Genomic DNA, 27,213 nt, shown 5'->3' with positions numbered 1-27,213 from the left:
GATGACAATATCATAGACAGGAAGATCAAGCATGCTACAGTTTTATGCTCTTTAAAAGTATTTTAATATGAGTGGTGTGTTTATGTTATTGAAAAAAAATATTTTGCTTTTCTATTTAAGTTTTTCCTGTTTGTACCTGCTCTGTTTTCAGACACAGCTCAAGATTATCAAGGGGTCCTGAGAATAATTAAAAGAAAAGGGAGACTGATTAAAATGAATAAGTGGTTGAGCTTAATCCACTGTTGATTTATAAAACTTTAGGTATGAACAATGTACACTTTTTTTAAAGTCCAAGCAGCATAGAGAACATGAATGGTTTCTTCCGTTATATATAGACTCCAAACTAGCAGAAGGCAGCTTCAAAACACAGAGAGAGAGATGCTTCTTCACACAAGGCATATTTAAGTTGATTAATTCCTCACTAGAGGATGTTGCAGATGTAAAAAAAAAAAAATAAAAAAAATAAAATCAAGAACAACCAATTCCACAGTGTGAAAACTCAGAGAGAGCCATGAAAGACAAAGACATGATCTGTGGTGCAGGAAGTCCCCAAATTCGTAAGTTAGAAAGCCCTGGGTAACCATTGCTGGGAATTGTGATAAAGAAGTTTGCCATCCTTTCACACTGCTGTTTTTTTAAATGCATACTGGTCACTGCTGGGGGTGTAAAATTTGTCTAGAAATGGGCTGAAAACAGAACTGCTATTCCCCGACAGCTTCTCACTCGAATACTCACACAGCAGAAGGAGGCATGTTTTGTTCCTGGCCAATTTCAGTCTCTCCAGGAGCAGTTACTCCTGGAGATATTATATGCACAGACAGGTCTATGGTTCTCATCTGTGATACCACCATGTGAGGTTTCCAAATAAACACAGCAGGACGGCTCACGTATGTGTTACAGCCACATAAAAAGTGCCTTCACACTCAGAAAGGACCCCTGAATATTAACATTTAAAACCAAATGCCATTATGCAAGTACAAATGTACCCTCACCATATTTCTTTGAACTTTTTGTCCGTAGATTCAGTAAGGATTTCTCCAACACTGCGAAAAGAATAACTTCAGTTTTCCAAAGCGCTGAATAAATCATCTTATTTTAATTACATTGTTCTTCCTAATACCACCAGTACATGACAATGTAGTGGCTGTTTCTATAGAAACCAGAAGTGCAAGTAGCTTCCCCAATTTCTGCAGCCTTTTTTCATATTTATATACTATCCAGAGACAAATTCATTAGGTCTCCTAAATACATGCTATTTAAAATGACTGCATCTCATCTGAAAGAAATTGCAATAGAACGTTTCCAAGGAAACAAATGCATTGCACTTGCACTCTAAATTTATTATTTCTTTTTAACTGTGCTTTAATGACTTAGGCTTATTTCTTTATAAACTCAGGTATGGAGAAATAGCTCAACAACATAAAGAGCATCTCTTCATTTTTTTCTTTTTAAGCATAAAGCTATAGATAATAGTTGCAATTTTGTACCTAAACAATGTCCATTCCAGAATAATAAACCAAGACAGGAAAAAACAACAACCCTGTTGTTACTCTGCCTTGGCCTCTGTTAATAATAAAAATTCTGCAGTGCATTTCTAGACTAATTTTAAAAGCTCAAAATAACTGCTTCTGCCATTTTTCTAGTGAATTTGTTTTATAGCTTATAATACCTCAATTTCAAAAATGGGAATTTTGTGTAGATCTTAAAAATCTAAGTTTTCCTTAAATTTTTCTATCGCTCCAATAGACTGACTTTCTATTCCACTTTTTTGAAATCTTCCTTCTGTCCTGACAAAATTTTATTAAGCCCAAAAGACTGGACTTTTGCATTCATTTGTACTCTTCTCATTTCTTACAAGTCATTGTTATTTTTCCTGCATGATATTCTATTCTTTCATATTATTATTATTGATTGTGCTAGCACACTACTGTCTGTAACAAACATTTTTCAAAAATAAAATATTTAATGTTGTCTCCATTTGGAGCCATTCCTGAAGCACTTCACTAAATCTCTCCCAGTCAGTTTCCTTTTTTGAGATCACCCCTTTAGTTAGTTTTCCCATTTTACAATACTTAGGTTAGTCCCTGCCTTCTCCAGCTTCTCTAATTGCTCTACCAAAGCCTAACAAAGAAATCGTAGAGTGACATCAAGTAAGCTTCACGCAATCTACCTCTGCGTAACTCTTATAACTATTTTTAAAATTATTATTTTGCTTATTCTTATATCTTTAACTAATCTTTCCTTCAAAGTGTGTTCCATGGCTGTGTCAGGTCATACTGCATCTCCGCTGCTCGATGCCCTTCCTCTCTTTAGCATAAGCAGTGGATTTGCATTTATGGCGGTCTAAGAACTTCAAGTATTGCTTAAAGATCAGAGCCACAGCCCTGTCGCCTTCCTCTTATTCCCTTTTCCAGACTACTGCATGGTGCTTCGTCAGGACTTGCTGTTCTGACAGCTATAGCAGATAGTGCTTGGCAAAGCTCCAGCGGGCCTCGGTGGTTTATGAGACAGAACACATGAACATCAACAGACAAGAGATCAAAAACAGAGTACATCCAACAGTTGAATAAATTATTCCTCTGTTCTTAACAGAGTCCAAAAAATGTTAAGAGATCTCCCTGCTTTTAGAGTTCCTTACATTTCTGTATGCACGTGATAAAGAACCAGGTCCTGAACGCTTACAAAATATTCAGAGTTTCATCAATCAAAGCAGAATGTAAATAAAAGGTAAAATATGCAAAACTGAAAAATAATTCTATGGATACATTTAGAAAATTTAAATGAATACATTCATATGCAAACTCTTGAGCGCTGTATGTCCTTTCAGCAGAGTTATTAGCATCCCTGCTTTACACTATGCAAATGTTGCTGACACCTGTAAATAAATCTTTTCAGTTCAACCTGACAATTCACTCATGATATAAGGAACTTTAGCTCCTTTAAAAGTATTATCAGTACAAGACAGTTACACCTGTAGTCTCATTCTGATATTACAACTGTGGAAGCTTAGAAATCCAAATTAAAAAGAAAAAAAATTAGCTATAGTCAGATTTTCTTTTGGAACACAATGAAGTCCTCATTGCTGAGCTAAAAGGTACAAGTCTCAATCCTTTGTTCTCTTTGGTATTTCAAGGAATATCAAAATTTCAGGTAGAATAAGTGGTTGCAACATATATTGTCTCCTGTCTGAAAGCTAATGTAGATCAGCCAAAACAGAGAGTGACTGTGTAATTACGTCTTAAGAAATTCTTCCACAGCTCAGAAAGGAAATACTTCTAAAATACATAACTACTTTAAGGTCTCAGTGTTATTGCACAATTCTTTTTACAGGGCTTTTTACAGGGTTTTTCTAGGTTCAGCTCCGAGATCCAAAGATCCCATGGGGGCTGTTCAATACGATGCTCTCTCCTCAGTCAACACTGCAGAGATTTTTTTTTTTTTTTTAAACATAGCAGCTCATTTCCAAGTTTTCTGGTCTTTTCATAAAGTCTCTACAAACATTCTCCAAATGTTTCATAAATTTAATCAATCTGTTATACAGCAATATAAGATCTCCAGAATAATCTCTTCACCAGAGAGACAAAACTGGGTTTAACACCACCAGAAAGAAATACCACTATAATAAATCTCTACACGCTATTCAACTGCCTCTTTTATTCTCTTTTTTTTTTTGGGGGGGGGGGCTTTGATTACTTGTCTCTGTAATTTTGAGATGCCTGTATACTTTACATTTCACTGAGCAGTTAACAAGCTGTTCCATCCATTCATTTCTCTGAAGTATATTGCTTAGCTTTATCTTGAAGATTTCAACTCCCATATTGTTCTTTCATTCTTTATCTTGCTCAATACCCAATGCTACATTTGAATTCGTTTTGTCTGTTTGCTCAACAGAACAGGGATAGCAATAAATGCCTTTCAGCATTCCTCCCTTTTTTTTTTTTTGTATCTGCCTTTCTGATTAGCAGCCTACTGTACATTTCTCAATGTTTTAGTAGCTGAAAGGCTGTTTCAAACCTATCTTCATACGTTTTCTCTGGGACTTAGAAATCCAATTTCTATACCACATTCAATACATAAATATTAGTAATTTATACTATTGAATTTATGCTCCTGTTAAAAATTAGTTGCCCATCAAAACCAAAGCGAGATTTCAGAAGTACTAATCTGGAAAAAAACCACTATCAGCGATTCTATGTCATTTTCCATAAACAGAAAGCACCAATGTGGCACACTGGCATAGAACAGCCCATTTCAACCACTGCACATGTATGTGTAATTGGACAATGTTTTTGTTATTAATCATTCTCTCTATCTCTGTGAGGCTTTGCTCTGTATTTCCACCAAAAATTCCCTCATTTCCTGATACACATTTGTCATTTTGCCTCATGTGGTTAAATTTAAGATGTGCAAGTGTATAGCTTGTTAAAGCACAGCAGTACATCCTAACGAATGACCTCTGAAATTGAATTACCAGCAAATGCTGATACTGAGTTCTCAATGTGCAACGAGTAACAAGATTCAAGCTCTTGATTTAGGGTGCTCACTCTATTGACAAAATATGCTGCAAAGCCTGAAAAGCTCCTCTATCAGAAGTATGATGATGGGAACAAAAAGAATCATTAGTTCACCCACACATGGTTGCAAGTTGAATGACAAGTTAACACACTTGAAAAAAAACAAGCAAAACGGGAAAATCTTGTAATGAATTAGGATGAAAGCACTTGAAAGATATTGAGGTGGTTTGCATCAAAACTGAAACAAAGCGGCAAGAGGCTTCAGACATCTATTTCCATTAAGAGCAAATGGCACTTGTTAGAAAAGGATAAATTTCAAAACATCGGCCAGGACACTTTATCCAACCTTGAGTATGGTCATAACTGTGTAAGATGGAAAGGACCGCAAGCATGCTTACTTTATCTTGTGAATAAAAATAACAATATAAGCTGAAAGCAGGAATACCTGAAGAATCCATTGAAATCCCCCAAACTGGGGAGAAGCAGACATTAGATACTGATGATATTGATGATTCATGCCTAACCAACATACCGTTCTATGTCTGAGAGCTTGAAATGTAACTACGTTATTTTCAGTAACGATGCATAGGTGATACTCACTGTTCTGCAAGAAGAAGCCATAAGCAGTCAAATCAGATTTTGGTATTTCCCCTTTTTCTCCACTCAGCTATGACCTTCCACATTCACTCAGTACACACACAGAGTTCTTCAAATTTTAAAACCAACACAAGCGTGGGTATCTAACAGTCTATACCCATCACTGAGCTACAGCTACCTCAGATGGGGGGCGGGGGCGTGAATCAAAGAATAATAGAAACTCTCTCCCCTTTTGGAAATGTTTCAGAATAAGAGAGTAAACCACACTGCTGCTTTAGACAAACACAGTACATACAAAGTTATGGTTTTCAAATGAGCAAATATTTCAAACAAACAAGCAAAAAGAAAAGGATCAATGTCTGTTACCAGGCTAGACCCAAGCCTTCCACTTTCTAAGGAGATTAGACACTGCTCATTATTAAAATTAATATTCCTCATGCACTACTTAATTGGCTAGTTTTCCAACTGATGAAGTTCTACATTAATATGATTGTTTCCTAGTGAACAAATCAGGTAATAGAGGTAACAGCTTCTAAAAATTTCCAGAGAGAACCCAGTACAGGATCTGTACAAAAGAAACAGGTTTGTCTTTTTGTTTTACCAAGCGTAAAACCTCTCCTATTTCACCTCTCAGAATACACATTCATTCACTTATTTATTCTCTTGGAAAGTAAATTATTTCCTTGTAATAGGGTGGGATGTTTCCCTTATCTCTTCATTAGCATCAGCTTACTGAAATAGAGTTACACACAATCTTCCTAAGCGCTGACAGGTCCAGACACAGCAGCTGTGTTCATTCCTCAGTGATCAGCAGCTCTTTAAGGCAGGTTCCAAGGCTGGAGCTTCGGCATTGCAATATGAGTGCGTGGTTAGTCACTGAGATAAAAATGCATTATTCTGCTAGTCTCATTTTTGGCGTATATAGCATCCTGGCCACCGAATGCACTGCCTTTTGAGGGATCAACGTCATAAGATGGGATCAGTGTATGTCACAGCATGCAATGTTGTGACATACTGCACACAACAGCAACGCTCTCAGTCAAAAAGGAAAAATTCATGAGGTAACAATCATGAGTACCCTCTATTTCGGTAACAGTATTAATAGTGGATAGGCGATAGGCCACAGTAAGACAAATACTCCATTGTAGTCAGTTGAAAAAGACACCATACCCAGATCAGTAAGCAAGGAGGCAAAAAGACCACAGTAGTAAAGCATAAAGATACAAAAAAATACTGTTTGAATCTCGTAAAGATAATATACACCCTAATTAGTAGAAAACATGAGGGCTGTTTTAGAGTGAATGTACAGCCAAATTAATAAAATATTTCACTTTTATCTAGACATAAATGGCTTTTACGGTGTCTGTTTTTCCTTTGGAAATGAATCATAGGTGTTGTCACCAAGTGTTGACTACTGGCTCTGCATGCAGACACACACGCAGCTTATACATCATCCCCTGCAACCCACACAAAGGTGATCCCAGACACAGCTATTGTTTCTCATAACTGAGCAATGGTAAAGTACTGAAAACTGCAGTTTTCTACGCGATTTTGCCAGACATGTTGTTTACACAAAAGTCACTAGAATTAAAACATACCAGAAGATCATCTCAAGCCAGGCTACTGGTAGTTTTATCAGAATTACAGAAGATATGAATGGGTGGGCTATTAAAGTCTAGTTTATCAACATGGGTTTGCTCCTTTGTGGTCTTACAATGCCTTTTACAAAGGCCAGCACCTCACAAATTGCACATTGCCCGTTACCTTTTCATCTTGTACTGCAACTTCCATCTCAACACATTTGTCTGCTCCTCACTGCAATAACACCTCGTGTAAACTGTGTTCTACACCTCTCTACTTGCCTTCTCCCTATTCCAGCAACACTGTCCATTGGTGAAGGACACGTGTTTTCTCTCTACTGCTGGTTTTCAGGAACAGTTGCACTGAGAAGACTTTCCAAGACAGTCAAACCACCCCTCGTCAATCAGCAAACTCCAGCCTTGTAGCAAGGAGACACATATAGTTCTGTAGGAGGCACCATTTGGCTATTACAGCCTGGGATGCACATGCTGCTTTGCAGCCTCTGTCCAGGTGCTGTCCCATACCTGTTCCCACCCACAAGGAACTGTTTTGTGAACCCATGTTTACGCAGGCCCGAACTACAGTCGTGTTTGCCAGATATATCAATTGATGGTTTGGCTGTGGTTGAGCCGAGGCACCAGAATTTAAAACCTAAAAGGAAGGAGCTGCTTTAAGAGATGAACACATTTAGTGTCTTCATTGCTTGGAATAAAATACGGCTTGATACCTTGTTTGGTACCAAGGGAAAGCACTATTGAAACTCTGATGTTTCACAGGGGGGAAAAAAGACCAAGAAAGGCATTTTTCAAGCCATTTGTCTTGGTGACATCATAGTACTGTTCAAAGACAAAACCAAAATACTAGGAATTGGCAGAGGTACTGACAACAGGAGTGCATCACACTCAGGAGATACTTTGGAACCAACTTACCTAGCACAGGCAATAACATTTGTTATTTAACCCTTTGACTCTACTTGAGTCAATGACAATTTTGCATAGTTCTCAGGTGTTTCCTCACAATCTCTGTCATCAGAATTGCTGAAAAAATCACCTTATACAAGTATAACCATTGAACTGTAAATATCCATTGTAAATGAATCTGCTATTTCCTTGAAACTATAGTGCCTTCACCACTATCCATATTTTAGATTGTCTCCTGACGTTTATGAAAGATTTCTAAACATATTCCTGCACAACTGCATCCAACAGTGAGCTACCTTTCAGACAGGCACATTTTTGCAACATGCCATTTTGATAATTTTTACTGTAGAACAGAATCAGTTACTATTTTCCATCTGTAGAGACTGGGCACCTTAGACATATGCAAGCTGGAGGTATTGCCATATTTGGCATGAAGATGCTCATCAATCACAGCTGATTTCAAATCTAGAGAAAAATCATCTTTACAGGATTCTTGGAGATAGTTACTCAAAGACATACATAAAGCAACTACAGGGGGTGAAAGAAAGAATGGTTCTGGCTTTGCACACAACAAGACTACCATTTGACTTTGTGTATAACTACAGTATCATTTACAGGAAAGCTTATTGCACCAAATCAGAAAATCTCAGAAAGAATGTTTTGTCACCTACATCTGCCATCTTCTCCTTGACTAGGATCAAATATATCCAATTTGACACTACAGTCAACAATCTTCAAGCCTTAAAAAGATGGTACCCGTTTAGTTCCTGAAGGACTTTTTAAAGGAAGCTCACCCTCCGATGACATACGATAGCTTCTCTATGTTAAAAAGGACAGCTAAGTGTTCAATTACAGACTGCACCTCCTCCCCACAATTAAGGTCTACTGTTATGAAAATCTCAAGAGAGAACAACTGTATTCCCTACTTCATTTGCATGCCATGAAACCACTGACCCTGCTGTTCCAGAGAGAAGACTTCTATTAGTCTTCCTTCTCCAGCCCCCTGCCAGGAAAAAAATAATGTTCTACAGTAAATTTACAGAGTAACCTCTGATCATCTGGAATTAACACCCTTTGAACTGGTACTGTTTCCTATTTGTGTCATACATATTTTCATGCTCTATAAGTTGCCCACACTAAAGACAGTATGCCAAAATCACTCACTAACACCAGAGTACTGTATACCAGTGCAAGGCAGGGGAAGGGAGGGAAGCGCTACTATGGAAAACTTCGTAACTTTAAAAAAAGTTACATAGGTGTTCTTTATCATAAGTATTTACAATTTTTGCAATCTAAAACTAGAATCATCTTCCTTCATAGAACTGTGCTTTGAGTATCTCTTCATATCCTTATCAAGGAAAACTAGCCATCATACAAATATGATGGATGAAATAAATCCCATCAGACTTTTTACAAACGTTTTCACACTGACACTGTAACACTGAAACTCACTCTAAATTTATCTCCAGAGTAGCCTCAGACTTGTCATTCTTGATAGATACTTACTAATGTTTTTCTTGTAAGAACTTACTCATGTGAGGGAAGTCTGTGGTAGAGGTCCTACACTATTAAATTCTTTTCTCAAACACGAGTGACAAATCCAAAGGAACAACTGCAGCACAGGAATTAGATTGTTACTTGCACAATAATACTGTGTTTCTTCAATAAAGCGACTCCCATAACTATTTTTGGAGCTCCCCTGTTAGAGCCCTCATACCTGAAATACATCTGCCTAAATCTCTCACCTATTATTGTTAGTACACCAAAGTCAGAGACAGAGTTTAGATAAGCAATCTTATCTTTTTCAGATCCCTTCTGTCACCCTCAAGAGCAAACAGATGGTTAACTACAATGAATGGGATCTACCCACATAGAAATTCAAAGGAAAATAAAGAACTACCGACTTTACAGTCACTGCTGCACTTTGAGCTGTTCTGTGCGTGAGGATGTTGGTTTGCCTTATGCTTCCACTGGCAGATTACAGGTCTGGTGTCACCTGAGCTCTGAATGGCATCTGGGAGCACACCGTTCTGCGTGGCTCGGGATGAAGTAAAGGCAGAGGCTATAAATGCCTCTCTGTGCCCTTTCATAAACGTAAAAATTACTCCAGGCTTCTACACAAAAGGTACAGGCACACACGTCCTGACCCACACCTAACAGCTTGAAGAGCAAGTTAGCTGTACTGCTTTCTAGTACATAACTGCCTTTTCACAATCCTGAAGTGAGCTATTGGCTTTATTTAATTCAATTATATGCTACTCATAATTACATAACACGTGAAACGTTTTTTGTGTACAATGTTCCTCTTTGTGCTTCAAAAACATTACATAGGTACGTATCAACAAATGGCAACACAATCAATGACAAATGCAAAATACTTCAGAATAACATTTCATCAAAAGACCAGTACATTTAGAAACTTGGTAATGTACAGCACATCCAACCTGGGAAATAGCCTAAAAGAGAAAGAGGAAAAAGATTCCCATTACCTTAGAAGTCCTTATATCCCAAGCTTTAACTTCTGGGCTGAACCCTCCACAAATGAAAATATTTGACTCTGCAGGGTGGAACTTCAGTGCACTGATCCTAAATTCATTTTTGCTGCTAAATATCTGCTTGCCTAAAATAAAGTGAGAAGTGGAGATTAAAATTTGAGCAGAAAACGAAATATGTTATTCATTTCAACCTAGTTTCAAAAATATCAAGGTTGTCAAAGGTGAATATGTTTACATTAACACATTTCAAGTACCTGGGGATACTCTGATTTACTGAAAATACAAGACTGAACTCACTAATTTCTACCCACGTGAAACTGCTTCTGCTCATGGGCAGACTGCTTCCTACTGAGAGGAGACAACCAGTGATTTCCCACACTGAGAGAAGGAGCTCCGCCAAGGTCCCAGTTCAGTTAACATGCAGGACTAAATCTACAATGGCTGGATGTTTCCCTACAGAGGAGACATAGTCTTTCTTTCAATGGGATAAAAATAAGAAAATATATGTACAGAAATACCACATCCCAAACTATACTACAACTCTTGAGTTGTTTAACTTATCTTTCTGTGAGGGTAGGAGTGAAACTACTTGAAAGTAGGAAATAATTTGCATACCGTGAAGGCAATATGAAAGCAATAGCTGTTCCCATGGATACTCCGTTCCCAACAGTTAATTGTGTACACTAATCTCCGCAGGATCCTGTGGTTAGTATCAATTGGATTGTCGACACTTTCAAAGGCAACAGAATTCAGCTACGTTAATTTATAGGACATTTCCACAGTCCGCTGCTTCCTTTCCTCCTAACAAATTCATGGTATTATGATATCATGATATACTTTAAGGTATATTCACTGAAATATCATTTCTGGAACAGTAGCATGGACTAAGATTAATACATTTACCTGGTTTCACAATTTCAACTGTGCTTTATATTCTACATATCACATGTAAAGATCTACATTAAATACAGTTACTGCTTTAAGCCACAGTGAAGAAGGTACTGCAGAAGTCAAAAAGAACCCTTAAAATACTATGACAACAGCTTCTTAAATTATTTATTAATCTACATTTTCAGCAAGTGAAAGTTGTCTTAAAACAGACTTTCTTAAACAACTGAAAATACTTTGCGCTGAAAACATCAGTGATGTGTGTAAATATTTATGTGAGGTGAACAAGTCAGAAAAACATTCATATAATTTTTTTACACTTATTTTATTATTTGAAGCCAATTTATTTGATTTTGTCATCAGTTCCCTTTTCCCCATCTGCTGAACTCAACTTACACAGTCAAGAGGCTAAGACTTGTCAAATTATTTATTTATTCATTTTAAAGAAAAGAAGAGAGAGATAACCTAGCCCCGTGCTTGGGAAATCCAGCTTCAGTGTTTGCTGGAGATCCTGCTCCACCTTTCTGGCAGTCGGTATTCAGAGTTACGTATATTTTTGTCTGCAATTACTCAGTTTATTTAACATTAAACACATTCAGCTTTTCAGGCCTCATTTTATATATTGCAAATGATGTCCTTTGAGCGGAAGACTCCCTTATGCATAATAGAGTACAATGGGTGTATATCAGCAAGCTTGTATACACTTCTATTGTGTATGTATTTATTGTATTTTAGTTCCTAAAGGCAGCATAACAAAGACTCAACCAACTCATAGGCTGTAGAAAATTACATCTTCTGAAAATCTATTTGGCTAATTGAAGGAAAACCCATACCACATATCATTTTCCTGTATGAGAAGTTGCTATTCCAAAGCCGAAAGCAAATGTTTCTCTCAGTCCTTAATTTTCACAATCTTAGTAACAATACCTACTATGTCTTTGCAGAGCAGTTTATATTCTGAAAGTGCTTTAATTCAATTCTTCATTCATTAAAGGCTCACCAGTAACATACACAGTATGAAAAAAAATCTTTAAAAACATCTTGAACATATGTTTCTGCTCCTTTATGCTGCAGCCTACTGTGAAACTGCTCAACTACGAAATCAGATATTTTAAAGGCTATTTAACACTGCGAATTTTTCACAGAACATCAGCACAGTTATTGAGCACAGGGTGCTTCTGTAACTGTGTTTAGTGGTCCTCAGGTTCACACCTCTACCTGCATAATCCAATAACATTCACTTCCTTACACTAATCTGTAAAGAAAAGTGAAGCCTAAAACTTACAAGGACATGAGAATAATCTTGGTAAGCAGAACGGATTTCCCTACTGTATTTACAAAAAGGCATAAGACAATATATTAAAAAAAAAATCTCATTACAGTGGCAATCTCTCTCATGCAGAATAGTGAGAAGAAAATTAGATTGATCAGACATAATTTCTTCTTAACAAACCAATGTTGGCTGTTACTCATCCATTTTATCTTGGCATGCTTACAAATTGTTTTATTATTTTTCCAAAGTTATACTGACAATATGTGTTTCCAAATTTTTTCCCCTACATAGTCACAAGTTTCTGCAATGCAAAGGTGCTTGAAATATTAAATCAGTTTATCTTTTACCCTTGAAAATGTCCCCCAAATAAACATTTTTTCTCTCTTCTTATTGCAAGGACTTTACATTAGTGAGAATAAAAAGTAAAATGCTGTTACCTCCTAGCTGGAAAGTGACCACTAAACTATGTTCAACATACTGTTTGAAACTGCTGAATTCTGGGGGGAATCTTGAGACCTCACATCAAAGATGCACTCAAAAGAAAAAAAATTAAAAAACCAGAAAAATCAATCAACTGGGGTTTTTTCTGAGGTGTCACAAAAAACCTTCATGCATATTCAAACAACATACTGTCTACGTAGTACTGGGAGAGAAGGGGAGGAACAGCAGAAGAAAGTCACAGCTCTCCTGAGGTGATGTTTATGTATGAGCGCTAAAACTCCTATGTGAACAAATGGAATTACATTAACAATAATAATGTCATCTCTATAGGACTACCAAATTATAATATAAAAGAAAATATAGAAAAGCAAATTTGGACCATCCTCTTGGATGTACAAAATGTTCCATTAACAAACTCTCAAAATACTGTAAAATAAAACAGGTTAAAAAAAAAAAAACAAACAAACCAGATTTATGTGACTATATGATTTGAATTGTCCTTCAAAACCAACAGCTTAATTTCAATGTCCTAGTCATGATAATGCTAAAACTTTCAAAATAATGGGGAATTTAAATTCACCATTATAAATCTGAGGAAGTTATATTTGAAATCAAGCTCAGTCCATGAACTAAAATACAACTGCAGCATTTGGCAACGCAAGAAATGTGCCAAAATTTCTTGGAACATTCTCTCTGTCATAATATTAGAGAAATGAAAAGTATCTACAATATGCAAATAGTCTCAACCCAGCCAATGTTCTGCCTATGCTATTGTAACAATTCATTTGTGACTAATGAAAAAACCACTGATGAATAAAACATATATTCCAAAAATAAAATGGTTCTAAATAACGTTTAAAAATACAACTACCCTTCTAAAGTTGGTAGAGCATCTCCATCACATCTGGATGCAACAGAAGTTAAATGTCAAATGTACTTGACCTAGAACTGTTTTAAAAGCAATTTTTTCAGTGCTCTCTGAACACAGCACTACTTACTGTTCTGTAAATAACAAAGTGGCTGAATTATCACTGGAAAATGACTGCGAGCGTGGTGTTAGTAAAGATGAAAAAAACCAGGGAGTCTCACTGGTTCAGACTGCTGCATCATTATGACATTTGTGAAAACCTTTCAAAAAGTTTTATTTTTATAAAGAAATAATGTATATAAGATAGGACAATAAAAAAGAATTAACCAGTTATCTTTACAGGCAGCTTAGCTGCATTTTTTGGATTTACTGTTATTTATGAAACCCCATGTCGCAGTACTGAACTTGTCTTATGCCACAGAACCACTCACGTGAATGATATGTGAATAATTGACATTCTTAAACATTTTACGCATATTTTGGATCAGCCATACTCTGAATGCATGCAACAGTTTTCGAGAAAACCATATTTGTGGAGATTCTTATCTTGATATCTTGGTATTAGGACAATGGATGACCCTCTAAGATAATAAATGACGATCTATAAAAAATGAATTCAGAAAAAGAAGATTTATACGACAGCATCTATTTTCACCAAACCAGGACAAGTGAACTCCTTGTACCTCAATCATTTCAATTCTTCTCTTTCCCTGTTCTTCATCATACTATCAACAAATCATGTAGGTTGAACCTCCTGGGGTCATCTAGTCCAAACCGCTACTCAAAGTAGGTCCAGCTGCAGCATGTTACTTAGGGGTCTGTCCACTGAAGTTCTGGGTATCTCCAATTATAGAGATTCCACAGCCTCTCTGGACAATGTGTTTTAGTGTTTGAGCCAAAAATTTTCCTGTGTTCCTACATTTGTCCTTCTCCTCTCATCCTTTCACTTCTCAGAGATGAGAAGACCCCGCCATCATCTTCTCTATGTAGTAGGTAAACACTTGCTAATCTGGCCTGGGATGAAGTTGAAGTTGACCTCTGCTGCAAGAGAACATTCCTCATTCGTATTCAGCACCAGACGCCCAGGTATTTTTCTGTAAAGCTGCTTTCTAGCCAGTTTAGCACCAGCCTGTTCTCTTGCATTACTCCATTCCAGATGCAGGACTTTGCATTTGTATTTGTTGAACTTCATGGAGCTCCTATCAGCTCATTTTTCCTGCTTGAAGCATCTTAGATCTTCTTATACATAAGAACTTTCATCACAGGGATAAAGGGAAGAGGTTTGATGGTGTAAATCCACAGGATAAAATTTCATGGATGTGTCTACCATTGCATTAGTTTTTCTATGCCAACAACAAGAAAAATTCTGCTTTGTGATGAATGACATTTCAGTGTTTCCTTCTATTCTGATGTTGTTCAGATCACAAAGATTAAAAAAAAAAAAAAAATCACCCCAGAAAATGCAACATCCTAGGTCAAGGGATACCCAAAGTTATGTCCAAGCTTAGAAACAAAATTTCCTGGAGAATTTATTTTAGCAGTATTTGTTACAACAATGCTGGCACATTCCTTTGAAGAATCTCATAACTAGATGTCATTAGACGCAGAACAAACAATTAGCTACACTACAATTTTGATTTAATAGGGCAGAAACTACGTTCCTAACAGAAAAACAACCCAAAATGACAAAAAAATCCCAAATGAGAAGCTCAATACCATGCATGTTTTAAGCTGTATTTGCAACCTTTCCTAAACTTTTAAAAGTAATTCTCTTCAGACTGTTCGGTTTCTATTGGTGAAAGACATGTACCAATTTTTATAACACAAGTAATATATACATGACTAGAAAAATGTTGAACCAGAACAACATACACAAGAGGCAAGAGCACAGAGCCTTAAAGACAGTACTATTATTTATAAAATCCCACCAGCATGCATTTATGGCATTTAAACACACTGGTAGTTCAGTCTTAGCAATGGAAAGTAATTAAGACCAAAGTCTAAAAAAGGATCTAGAAGTCCTCTGTGAAGGAACAGTTCTAACATCTATCTGAAGTTAATCAAAAAAGAAATCATCTCAGCCCTGATGTGGAGTGAGGAGGAATGAATGATTCAGTAAACTAATGTAAATCAAGATCTTATAGCTGCCTCAGTGGTTTTCAAATGGAAATGAGGCTTTTTATATCAAATTGATTTGGATTCCAGAGGCAAACTGCTTGCCCTGTTTCTCTGAAAAGAATCGACTAAAATATATGAAAGAAAAGAGTAGCTTTACAACAGGGAAGGAAATCAGAAACTGGCCTACATGCGTAGGAAATCAGAATAAAATTCCAGTCACTCATATCATACTCATATTCAAATGAGGTGTGCATTACTGAAAGTCAGGTCCAAACATCAACATTACAACTGCAGCTCACAGGAGCTACAAGGAATCCTGCGCCCTTGAAATAAGGCAATAACGAATATCTGGTATTTTCAAGGATTAGAAGCATTCATTTTGCCTTTACACATACAGTTTGTTTAAGTAGATAGAAATACTACATAACTCACAAGTCAGTAAGGAAAGAACAATTTATAAGCTTATCTGTTTTGAAACTTGGTAAATATAATTTGTTACTGTTGTCATCACCTAAAACACTAGAAATACCTTCTTTTAAATGAACCACTACAATCAACTTAACACAGGCTACTATCCCATTACTGATAGTTAAGTCAAAGAGATGTTAGAAATTAAAGTGTATGATTAAAACTATATAGCTTTGGAATTTGTTCTATGGTTTTATAAAATGAGATTTTTCCCCAGAGAGTAGTCCCTTCAAATGACTCAGGCATATAAAATCTATTCTACTGCTATAAATCCCATTAACAGCAGTAGCCATTCTTTTTAGAATTTGTAAGCACTACAGTCAAAATTAAATTCCCTTGGATTAGTAAGATTCAGTTATATATGAGACTAGAAATGAGAAGGTTGCTGCAATGAGACTGAAAATAAAAAAGACAAGTCGTCTGACAAAAATAATGACTTGCTATCCTAACCTCATGTATTACTACTACATCAGATATATAAAGTTCTTTTCCCCATTACAAAACCTGAATATTCTCGAAACATCAGTATTCCCTAACTGTGTCACATGTCTTACATTCCCAAACTACAACAGCTCCCTTCCAGCCATCATTGAATTTAAATACCTCTGGTATGACAAATGTTGAGAAAGATAAATTCTTGGAGCATGAAAAAGAATCTTCTTTTCATGTGAACAATATTCATAAATTTCCTGGCCGCTTTCCCAGTTCATCTGAATAGGATTTCTGCTCTCCAGATATTCACATACAATGTACTTCTTACTTTTACGTAAGAGAAAACCCTAGTAGACAAGAACTTCTGTTAATTTTTGTAAGGGTTTCTTTTGTAGCCTTACAAAAAAACATTGCGCCTTTGCAGGAGTTAAACATTTAAAAATAAATTAAGTGGAAAAAAAAAAATTCCGTCTCTTCATCTGAAAATGTACTATTTTAGGCCTAACGATTTATATATACACACAGGTGCCCTATTATGTACAGCCCCAATGAATGCTGCTGTATGAGTGCTGATAACATATAAAGGAGAGAAGAAATATAGCTGATAGAAGCACTTTAGTTTGTGGAGGAGACATAAGGAGAGACAGCATCCAGGAAACTAGTTGTTAAGGTCACAACAATCAAATCCCAAATCAAATTCACAGCTGCATCAAAGCAACACAGGTCCAGTCTCAAGGCTTCATACCAGAATTTAAGTTTCTATGCTCCTAATTAAGGTCCCATTCAGAAAAAAAAAATATAAACCACCTAATTAACTTTAAGCAGAAATTTAAAACCCACCCAATGGAGAATAAGGTACACGCCTATGTTTAAACTAACCATATATATAAATGTTACTGAAGTCAGCCTTAAGAGGCTCTTCAAATATTTTAATGAATGATCATGACAGAGCATAAAAAAAATCATGTTTCATTCTGTTCATCTGTGCAGTATCTGACAATAGAAATTACGTGTGATCATAAAATTAAAGATATTTCAGTTTTCTTAAATATTTCACACTACCTTTAATTGTAGATATATTTTTTTAGTGAGGACACATTTCAAGAATTCTAACTTTGATCTATAGATTTTCTATATATTTTTAGAAGAAACAATAAGGTTAACAAGATCCAAAGTTATCTATACTCAATAAAGACAGGGCTGTGATGCACCCTTATGTGACCTTTACCTGTTTCTACATCTGTTAAATGCAGCATGGAATCAAAGCCCCCACTGAGGATCCTTCTTCCACAAGATGACCACCGGGCAGCTCGAACAGCACAGGAGTGACAGGAATATGTTCTTAAACAGCAGCCTGTATCTACAGCATCCCATACCTTAAAAAGAATGATAAGGACAACATCGAATCACAATATTTTTTTCCAATGTACTGATAAGTAGCTACAGCAAATCATCATGGCTGAGAAAGCTTTGCATTCCAAAGTCGTATCTGCTAAGCTGTAAAAGTCTGTTTGAAATAACTCTATGGTTGATTAGAATTAGGGCATTTAATTAACAAGGCACAAATCAGTAATGCATGTTTATGACTTGTGTTATTTCTTTAAATGTCTATGTTGCTCTCAATGGCAATTCATCTTATACTTTCCCATTCGTAATGCTGTCCTACCTCTGTGCAGGGATGTATCCAATTACATTTTCCCTTGAAATAATTTTTCTTCCGAATATTTGTCTCTATCAAATCCTGCTTTCCATCAATTAAGAGAAATGCTAGCAGATTACAGCTTTCACATCTACCTATAGATAGGCTATTATCATATTTGTCACTCAGTTTGTAATTTTAAGTAGAATTTTACCCTAACTTCACCAAGGAGGCAGATAAGAATATCATCATGCATCTACATGGAGATTTCTAAGGACTGGTCTAAGTCCTCTCATTTTTCAGTTTCTTCTGGACAGAATTAGGCTGATGCTGAGCACTTCTGAAAATCCTATTCTACTTGTTAGCCAATTTTTTTTAAGTATACAACAGATAATATTTTCAGAACATAAACAGTCCTGCCCAGATTTTTAAAGTAATTTTTAAAGATAAAGGCAGTTGTTTCCAAATACTATATTTTAGAAAATGGAACTTGTCTGAATTATAATTTCAGTTACCAAATACAGTTCACAATAATCAAAAGCACATCCTTTTCATGGTGCTGTTATTGTCATAGTTTTAAGATAAAATTAGAAGTTTAGCAACAAATGACCCATATAAAGATCCGGTACGCTCAGTTCTGAGAGAGAAGGCTAAATATCAAAACTAATTTCCCTAACAATATTGTGCTTCAGTAAAATCTAGATTATAAAATATCTTATGATTGTATGATACAATGTAATACCTGTTGAGTTGTCTAATAAAATGGATACCAAATGCTATAACTGTACCAGTAAATCTTACATTTTATTACTTCTAATATTAGTAGTACAAATAAATCAACACTTTGACAGTGCTTCATGATAGCTTTATTGCAGTTTCAGTAAACCCAAGGCAGTTTATTGCTTTAAAGTCACCATTCTACTTAATGGTAGGTCTCTTTGTGATTAGTCATTTTCATCCTGCAAAAACGTGCAGGATGAAAACAACACTGCCTATGAACTTAGAAGGTTATTCTGAATTTTGTCTGTTCTAATAAATTTCTCAATTCTAAGATTGTTTATATAATGCTGGGAACAGACTAGGCAATTAACAGATTACAAAAAAATGACTTTTTTTAAAGTGAGATCAAATTCAACCTTCACGGATGTTGACACAAAATCACTGAAGTTAGTACCAAAATAAAATCGACTGCATGTTTGTGCATTTTAAAGGATATTAAAAACAAAAACAACTCAGTAGATCAGAAAACATAAGTAGATGTTTGATTTCCTGTGGCAACAGCACAATTCACAATACAGGAGAATGTAAAGGGGAGAAAAAAGCAAGACTTTTGGCAATGCATTTTTAACTTCAATTATATTTTCTTCTTACTGGACAAAAAGGACTCACTGACAATATCATTATTACATAGTGCATACTCAGAAGACAGCATTCCATTATAGAAAATTATTTCATCAAAGTATCTTCCAGCACAGAGCGCAGTTCTGCAATGTAAAGCAACCAATTATCATTAATTACTTGAATAGTCAGTTAAGACTGGAACCGTGATGGCCATAGCCTAAGTATTCTACCCTATCCACAAGAAAAGAAATCAGGAAAATTTTAATATTAAACTGCTTTTGAAAGTAAGTTTCTCTGCCTTAATGAGTTTTAATGATCATTTCAAGCTTCACAGTGTTAAAAAAGGGTTAATTGTGTCTTGGAGGGCTTTTAATAAGAGGAAGCTAATGAACGAATCAAGATGAAAGGAAAAACAGGTGGTACATGCTTCAGATATTTTTCTGTCATGTTTTAGTGATTAAGCATGAAAACTCAATTTTCACAAGAAGGGCGATGTAAAGCAAGTTCAGCAGCACGTCTGAGTTCCTGCTTGATCAAAAAAAAAAGCTGTATTAAATGAAAAAAGCACACCCGTAAAGCTGCACATTTCCCTCCGTTATTGTGAAACAGCGGAAACGATCGACACTGACCATGCACAAGGGAAAAGTTACCGAATGCCACGTTTCTCTCCACTGTTTTGCCTTCCATCAGCTCCTTCTGCTCAGGTAATGGCGGGGGCTGCAATGCCTTCTGCAATTAGAGCCCCATGGACGAGGCAGTCTTGACTGAGGAAATTCACTTAGTTTATTGCCAATTAACGTAAACTTTTCATTACAGCTTCAAATATTAAGGAAAAAAAAAGCAAGAGTCAAACGAGGCCTTTGAGGAGCACCTTCCCTCCCCAGGCCCCAATTCAGCCCAGTGCTTCTCCGCTGTTCCTACCCCAGTTCACCCTGTTTTCACTTGGCCTCACGCTTGGTCCCTTCCACGTCCCTTTGGTGAGACAACAGCCATCGCTGGGCCTACAGGTTTCTTGTTGCCTCTCCTTGCACCTTACTTTCTTCATCCCCCCTCTTTGCTCCTTTCTGCTTCTCTGCTCCTTCTCTCCAGATGGACATCTCTTCCCCTACCTCCCCATCGCCTTTTATGTCCTCACACACCCCCTCATGTTTCCTCATGTCCTTGTGTCCCCTGCCCTCAGCAGCTGCTCCTTTTCTTCAGTGTGTGTGAGCGGACACACCACATGCTCCTCTGAAGTTCTGGCCCACAGTGAGTTGTTTTCACCCATTTCAGAGAGAGCTGGAACCAGCTGTAGCAGCACAGGGCTGCCCACAACCTCCTCCCACACAGGGGAACCCTGCAGCCCCTGCTGACAAACCCCACTGTTTATGCTCAGTACAAGCAGTCGGTTCAGACAGAAGAGTTATGCCACACCTCCATCAAGATACAGTCCAATGCAAACGCACTGGAGCCCATAAATGTGCTTTTAAATAATGCTGAGAGGTGCCACTTCGGCTGTGGCTTCACGGCTTAATGGATAGAGAAGACAAACAAGGCAGAGAAGAGGATGGCAGACCCTGTCCTGCTGTGCAGTGGCAATGCTCTGAAAGCTTCATCCAGGCGCATTCAACCCTAGGTAGGGTTCCATATGACCTGCCTGGGATTTTCCTTCAAGTCTTGTGTCTGGTGAATTTAGCTCAGTGTAACTTTGATACACCAGCGTGTGCCCTGCTGCAAGGAGGATACTGTGTGGTGCATCCCCAGAACAATTTCAGAGTCTGAAGTTTCAATATTCATCTTCCACAGGAAAAGGGAAGCTCCACTTGGTGTTTGCAAGAAGTGGTATTTGATATTTAGAGTTAGCTCTTCAGCAATCACTTAAAGATGCAGCGATGCCCACAGAAAGTCATATAAAGGTGAGCCATTGCATATCAAGAAACAGAAATGCGTGTGCAGAACCCAAAACAAGGCAATTAAAGGACAAGCTATGTACCTTCTGTACAAAAAAGAAATTATGAAAAGTTGGGAGCTGTAAATACTCAGCCATAACAGAATATGTCTGTCACAAGTTACAAACACTGTTCTGTCTCTAGAAGTGACAGAGATGTTAAACATGCTATGCCAAGAAATTGAGAACCTACTGTATTTTGTTGCCAAGGAAAGATGCTTCAAAGGATCATCACAAAGCCACGATCAAGCCTGCATTTTCTTAGAGTCTCTTAGGTAGTTTCCCATTCCTGTGGCATGGCATTTCTACTGCTTGATCATAGTAAGTGGAAAATGTGGCTAGAGGGAGAGTTCCAACATACTCCACCCAAAGCTTTAGGTGGATGTCTACTCAGTAGCTGGCGCCCACTCTGTACAGGCAGCCGCTGTCATGAAAAATAGGAGGAAAGGGGTTGCAAAGGGATGAGCCTCTCTCTGCCAAATACTAACACACCAGATTAACAGATTCATTCTCCAGGACGAAAGGCATTTCAGGGTTTTTCTTTCAACTGAGATAGTCAAGTGCTTCGAGAATAACTAGTGTGGAAAATATTTTTTATATATTTATATAGTCTCTCTTTCTTCACTTTTCCGACATGCTGAATACGCTGGCTCAAACCAGGATGGAACAACCAGCCTGAAAGACTGCATGGGCATCACCAGCAGAGTTGGTGAAATAACCCGCATCCCCAAAGGGCATCCAACATGATGCCTGAACCCAGAAGCATGTTCTCTAAATTACCAAGGTAAATAATAAACAAACAGACACTAATCATCTGGTTTAGAGTGTGGCAATTCTGCAAGGAATATAGAACAGGTTACAATACAGCCATCAGAAGAAAATTTTTTCAGGGCCTGGTACAAACCAGGGGATAAGGCAGTCCCCCAGGAATTAGGACCATTAAAAACTTCCAATTCCAAGTGAGTGAAGCTGTTAATCATGCCTTCTCTGCCAAAAAGGAACATGAATCACAGACTCTTACAGAAGAGGATCCCAAACTTATTCTTCTGCATGGCATCTACATATGAGCTCAGAAAAACGATTTGTACCCAAGAACAGCCTAAGGCTGAAAGCAAAGGCAGCAACGCTATAAATTACAAAGTCATAGTTGTAACAGCCACAGTTTAAATGTCAAAGTAAGTGCTTTTAAGAAAATAAGTGTCTTAGAACTATTTAGAAAGCTGCATTTTAAATAGCAAAGACATCTGCTGCTAACTTTAAGCATATCTAAAAATAAATACCTTTAAAATAAAGGTTTATAAAATAAACTCATAGATCTACTTGGAATAAAGGCTTACATACTTAGCACATAATAAGTTACTCACGCAGGGGGAATGGTTTGATAAAAAATACACTGGCTGAGATACATATCTTCTTTCACAGACATTTAAACATGTATCAAGTATTACAGATGCTTGACTAGATGCTATCACGTATCTGTCTGAAAGGAGGACAGATTTATATTCAATTATTTTTACCAAGAGATCAACTGTTTTAAGTGTTGTTACTTGACTTCAAAACTCATCTTACCGACACTCAGTATTATTTCTAGATGAAATACTAAATTCTCACTAAACCTGAGATTGTTCTTTTATCTTGTGATGTCAGATGTGATTTTAATTGCTCAGTTAAAAAGTTAAAAGCACATATTTCAGCCTGCTACTCTGAAAATACTACTTATTGCCACACATTCAAGCAATGTTTTATGTTATAAACAGTAATCAGCCCATCCTTTCCCTTTATAAAGAATCCCAAAAAGAATCAAATATGCAACTGTCATTAGGAAAAAGTATTGTCTCCCCTAAATCTACAGTTATAAACTAATGAATTCTCCAATATTTGAACGAAATAAACAGCCAGGACTCAAAGCTTTGAAATTAGCTAGTTCTTTTGAAACATTTTCTTCAGTGCCTTTCTGGCATTAAGGTATCATGAACGCTTTAATTGCATTTTTTCCAATTTTATTAAAATTGCCTTTAATGTGTCAAGCTGGTTCATATTTCACTACTAGTTCTTACTTTTCTGTACTTCACTACTTATAACATTGCCTTTCCATTTCTTTTTCATCAACTGCTTTCATTTAATTTCCTCTCATATCATAGAAAGTATGGTGATTACACAGTTATCTGCCAGGATTAATATATGGGGCCAAAATGGCAGGTACAAACAGCCAAGTGACAAAATCATACTAGAGATTTCTTTACAAAAGCAATTTTATTTTTGTTTTCTCCGAGGCATGTTGTAATTCAATTGCTCTTTCACATTCTTCATCCTATTTGGAAAGAAAGGCTTTAGAAGTTGCTTCTGGTTGCTGTACAGCTTAGGAATGCTGTGAAAATCCTGTAACCAGTGTTTTAGGTAACATAACCAGCCCTCCTCACCCTCAAGATCAAAAGTTCACAAATCATGTACGCAACTACACAATATAACAGATGAGATTCATTATGGATGATGTGTTTTCAGATCCTATTTTCTGACTGAAAGCTTTTAGGAAAACAGCCCCTGAAAATTAAGTACTTTGGTTTGAAGATAATAAAAACTCTTCTGGTAAGTCACAAAAGAAAGCAGGAGAAAGCAAGCATTTGCTACTCAAGTAAATAGCAGCCACGGAAGAATGTTCAGGGTCTGCTACGCTATCAACCAGCTCCTAGCACACAGAATGAAGGTTTTTATCTTACTGACCATCCAAATTAAGCATTCATTCCTAGAAAAAAAAGTCACAGCAACAAAAGCAGAGTAACCAAAGTAATGTGAGAACTCATCTAGCATACAAAGACCGATAAATTAGGAACTGAGCACGTCTCTTCCATTGCCATTCTATGATTATCTATAATGCGCTTGCTCGAAGCAAATTAGATTGCAGAAAAGAAAATATAGCGGCCTTACTTTTAGAAAGAGAAAGGTGCATCTATTCAAACAGACGGTCACTAATTGCACAGTGAACCCAAGAGCAATGATTCAACTGTGATGAATTAGAGGTTGGAAGCAAGTATCGGGAATTAAGTTGTATGCGTTTTGAATGTGCATGCGTAAAGGAATGACAGCAGAGCCAATCAAGAATACTAAACAAGAAATTAATTTCTGAAGCATGTATAACAGAATTAAAAACTTTTTTAACAGATCGATTCATGTTAATGTCAACATAACATCCATACTAAAAAAACAGAACTCATCCCCCTCAATTTAACTACATTATGTGCCATTCTTCTGTAATTACCAACTTCCTCTGTCAATGGGTCCTACTACACGAACAATAGAAGGAGTTTCCAACTTCTCAATTAATCTAAATACAAAAATGGCACTTAAGAAACAGCCCTGTTCAGGGATGATGTGGGACTGAGTTACAGGACGCATGAAGAATTACTATGCTTCGACTAGAACGTATGCTGCTCCCTTCCAAAGCATGCTCAGGTTGCTCTACAGACTTGTGAACTTGAAGAGACAGGACCCTCTCCTTTCCCTTTTTGGAATAACATTGCTCCCTGGTGTGTGCCAAGGAGAAAAAAAAACCCCAAACAACTGATTTTTATTTTTTATTCTTTTTTTTTTAACTGCAGATTCATCTGCAGTTAATTCATCTCTGAAATGTGAACGTCGTATCTGCTAACATGCATAGATTCAAGAGAATGGTACTCCCTGAACCATACTGCTTTTCTGATCTCATCAATATCTAAATGCTGTAATTTCTAATCAATACAGTAAAGAAGGAAGCCCCACACTATCTACAGAAAATCATGTCTTTTCTAGTTTGCAAAGCAAGCTCAGAACTGTAGTTTAAAAGGTTCTTTAAAAGTCAATGGGCCAGAGGGCAGCATTAGTCCCACGGAAAAATTACAAAAAGGTATTTGTTGTTGCTACTTCTTTAGATTCTCCACTTGTATGAGGTGCAGCTTTGGGCAGGATGGCAGGAGTTAAACATGCCCTTTGGGTATCTCTAACCAACAGCAGTAAGAATAAGAAGTCACTCACACGCACAAATACGTTCTTTTGTTCACAGAATTGAGGCAACAGAAAGACAGGGAAAAAGCAACAAATAGCTGAAAAGCAATAAATAGCCGAAAAGCAATAAATAGCCAAGCATTAGAGTTGGTAGGTGTCCCTAAGCCTCTCCAAGCCACTGCGTGACTGAATAAAGTCTGATCTTGAATGGGCACGTAATGTAACGTGTATAAATTCCCAGAGTAACTACAGGAAGATTTAAAATATCTCATTGTTGTTTCAGTTAGTGGCTTCTTAAAGTAGTGAGCTAAATATTACAGTTTTAGTAGAAGGTAAAAGTTGTTGAAATGCTGAAATGAAATTACAAAATGGATCGCTGTCTTTGCACACTTTTGTCTAACCACATAATTAAACTGCATGAAAACTAAGAGCTAAGGAGGAGGAAAAGCTATGAGCTAAGGTCTAGCTTAGTTAGACCTGTAAGTGTTAATACATTTATTTTCATACAGTTATGAAGGATGTAAATAGATGTTCGGATTGTTATATACACTATGATTGATGACATTTTGGGCATACCAGTTTAATTTGTAAACCAAGGGTCCCAAAAACGAATTTTTCAGCAGGATTCTGGAAACCTAGATAAAGCTAACACATTTTCAGATGTGTTGAACGCTTGCTCCAGGAATGTTTAAAAGTGTGCTAGGGAACATATTTGAAATGACATCCATCTTCCTAATCTAGACACAGTGTAAGAATTATATATGAACGCTGTCATTTGAGCAACGACTTCCGCTAGCTTTCTTCTTGCAGAGACATAACACAAACACTATTTATTATCTTACTAATCCAAAGCACAGGACTAGTGACCGACAAAAAAAGAGACAACTTCATTATTGCTTTAATATCTGAATAAGAGTTTGTATTTGGATAGTTTATTACTAGACTACCCTCACTACCGTAGAAACAACGAGAATGGAAAGCAGCAAAATATAATAAATTCAATTAGCTGAGACAGTCAGCATAAGGTCTCGCTTCATTATTTGTTTTCCACCAGAAATTTTAATATTAAAATGTTTCAAGCACATTTATCAAGCCAATGAGGTGGAAAATCTTCTCTTTAACAACAACAACAAAAAAGAACAGTACAATAGATCATAAGATGGCTCTTAATTTTGTAGGGAGTTTTATTCAGGCAGAAGCATTTTAAGTTATAATACTAGCAGCATACTGCTAACCAAGTTAGCAGTACTACTAGAAACTAATAGGTGATATGAAAACTGATTTGCAAATATGTCAACAAGCTTTAATCCTGGTGAATCCCGCAAAGGCTGAGTTAAGTACAAACACTGCATTTAGCTTCGGGAGGCAGCACTAACATACTAAGCATGCCTATGAAATACATTTCCAATTATTTCGTGTGTTTTATTTTAATCTTCCCTCCCACAGAAACTCAGCATCCCTTTCCCCAAGGAAGGCTCTACAATTGTTAACTGTGAAACTTCATTTGGGTGGTTTTGCCATCAACAGGAAAATAAAAACCTAATCAAAAGGGTACTTTGAGCTGCCAGCATCCTATAAAATTATTTTTAACACTAATAGGCTAAGACAAAACATCGACAATTTCAGCTGGAAAAGGGTGAGACAAGAGAAATAAAACAGAATTCTGTAAAAAGACAATAAAAACCCAACACCACTACGGTAAGAGCTGTCCATCTAATTATATAAAATAAGGG

At 36.8% G+C, this 27,213-nt stretch overlaps 1 protein-coding gene across 4 annotated transcripts in view; it reads right to left on the bottom strand.

Annotated features, from left to right (window-relative positions):
* WDR25 (WD repeat domain 25) overlaps positions 1 to 27,213 on the bottom strand; it is a 64,148-nt gene that overhangs the window by 9,311 nt on the left and 27,624 nt on the right. For all 4 annotated transcript variants that reach the window (XM_063332959.1, XM_063332961.1, XM_063332962.1 and 1 more), the window contains 2 exons: positions 17,824 to 17,971; positions 10,102 to 10,232 (listed from right to left, as the gene is read on the bottom strand). In XM_063332959.1, coding sequence (XP_063189029.1) covers positions 10,102 to 10,232; positions 17,824 to 17,971 — 279 coding nt within the window. The remainder of the gene's footprint in view (positions 1 to 10,101; positions 10,233 to 17,823; positions 17,972 to 27,213) is intronic.

The sequence above is a fragment of the Chroicocephalus ridibundus genome, chromosome 4 (assembly GCF_963924245.1).
Source record: "Chroicocephalus ridibundus chromosome 4, bChrRid1.1, whole genome shotgun sequence".
Taxonomy (NCBI): Eukaryota; Metazoa; Chordata; class Aves; order Charadriiformes; family Laridae; genus Chroicocephalus; species Chroicocephalus ridibundus.
This window is presented reverse-complemented; position numbering and strand designations above follow the sequence as displayed.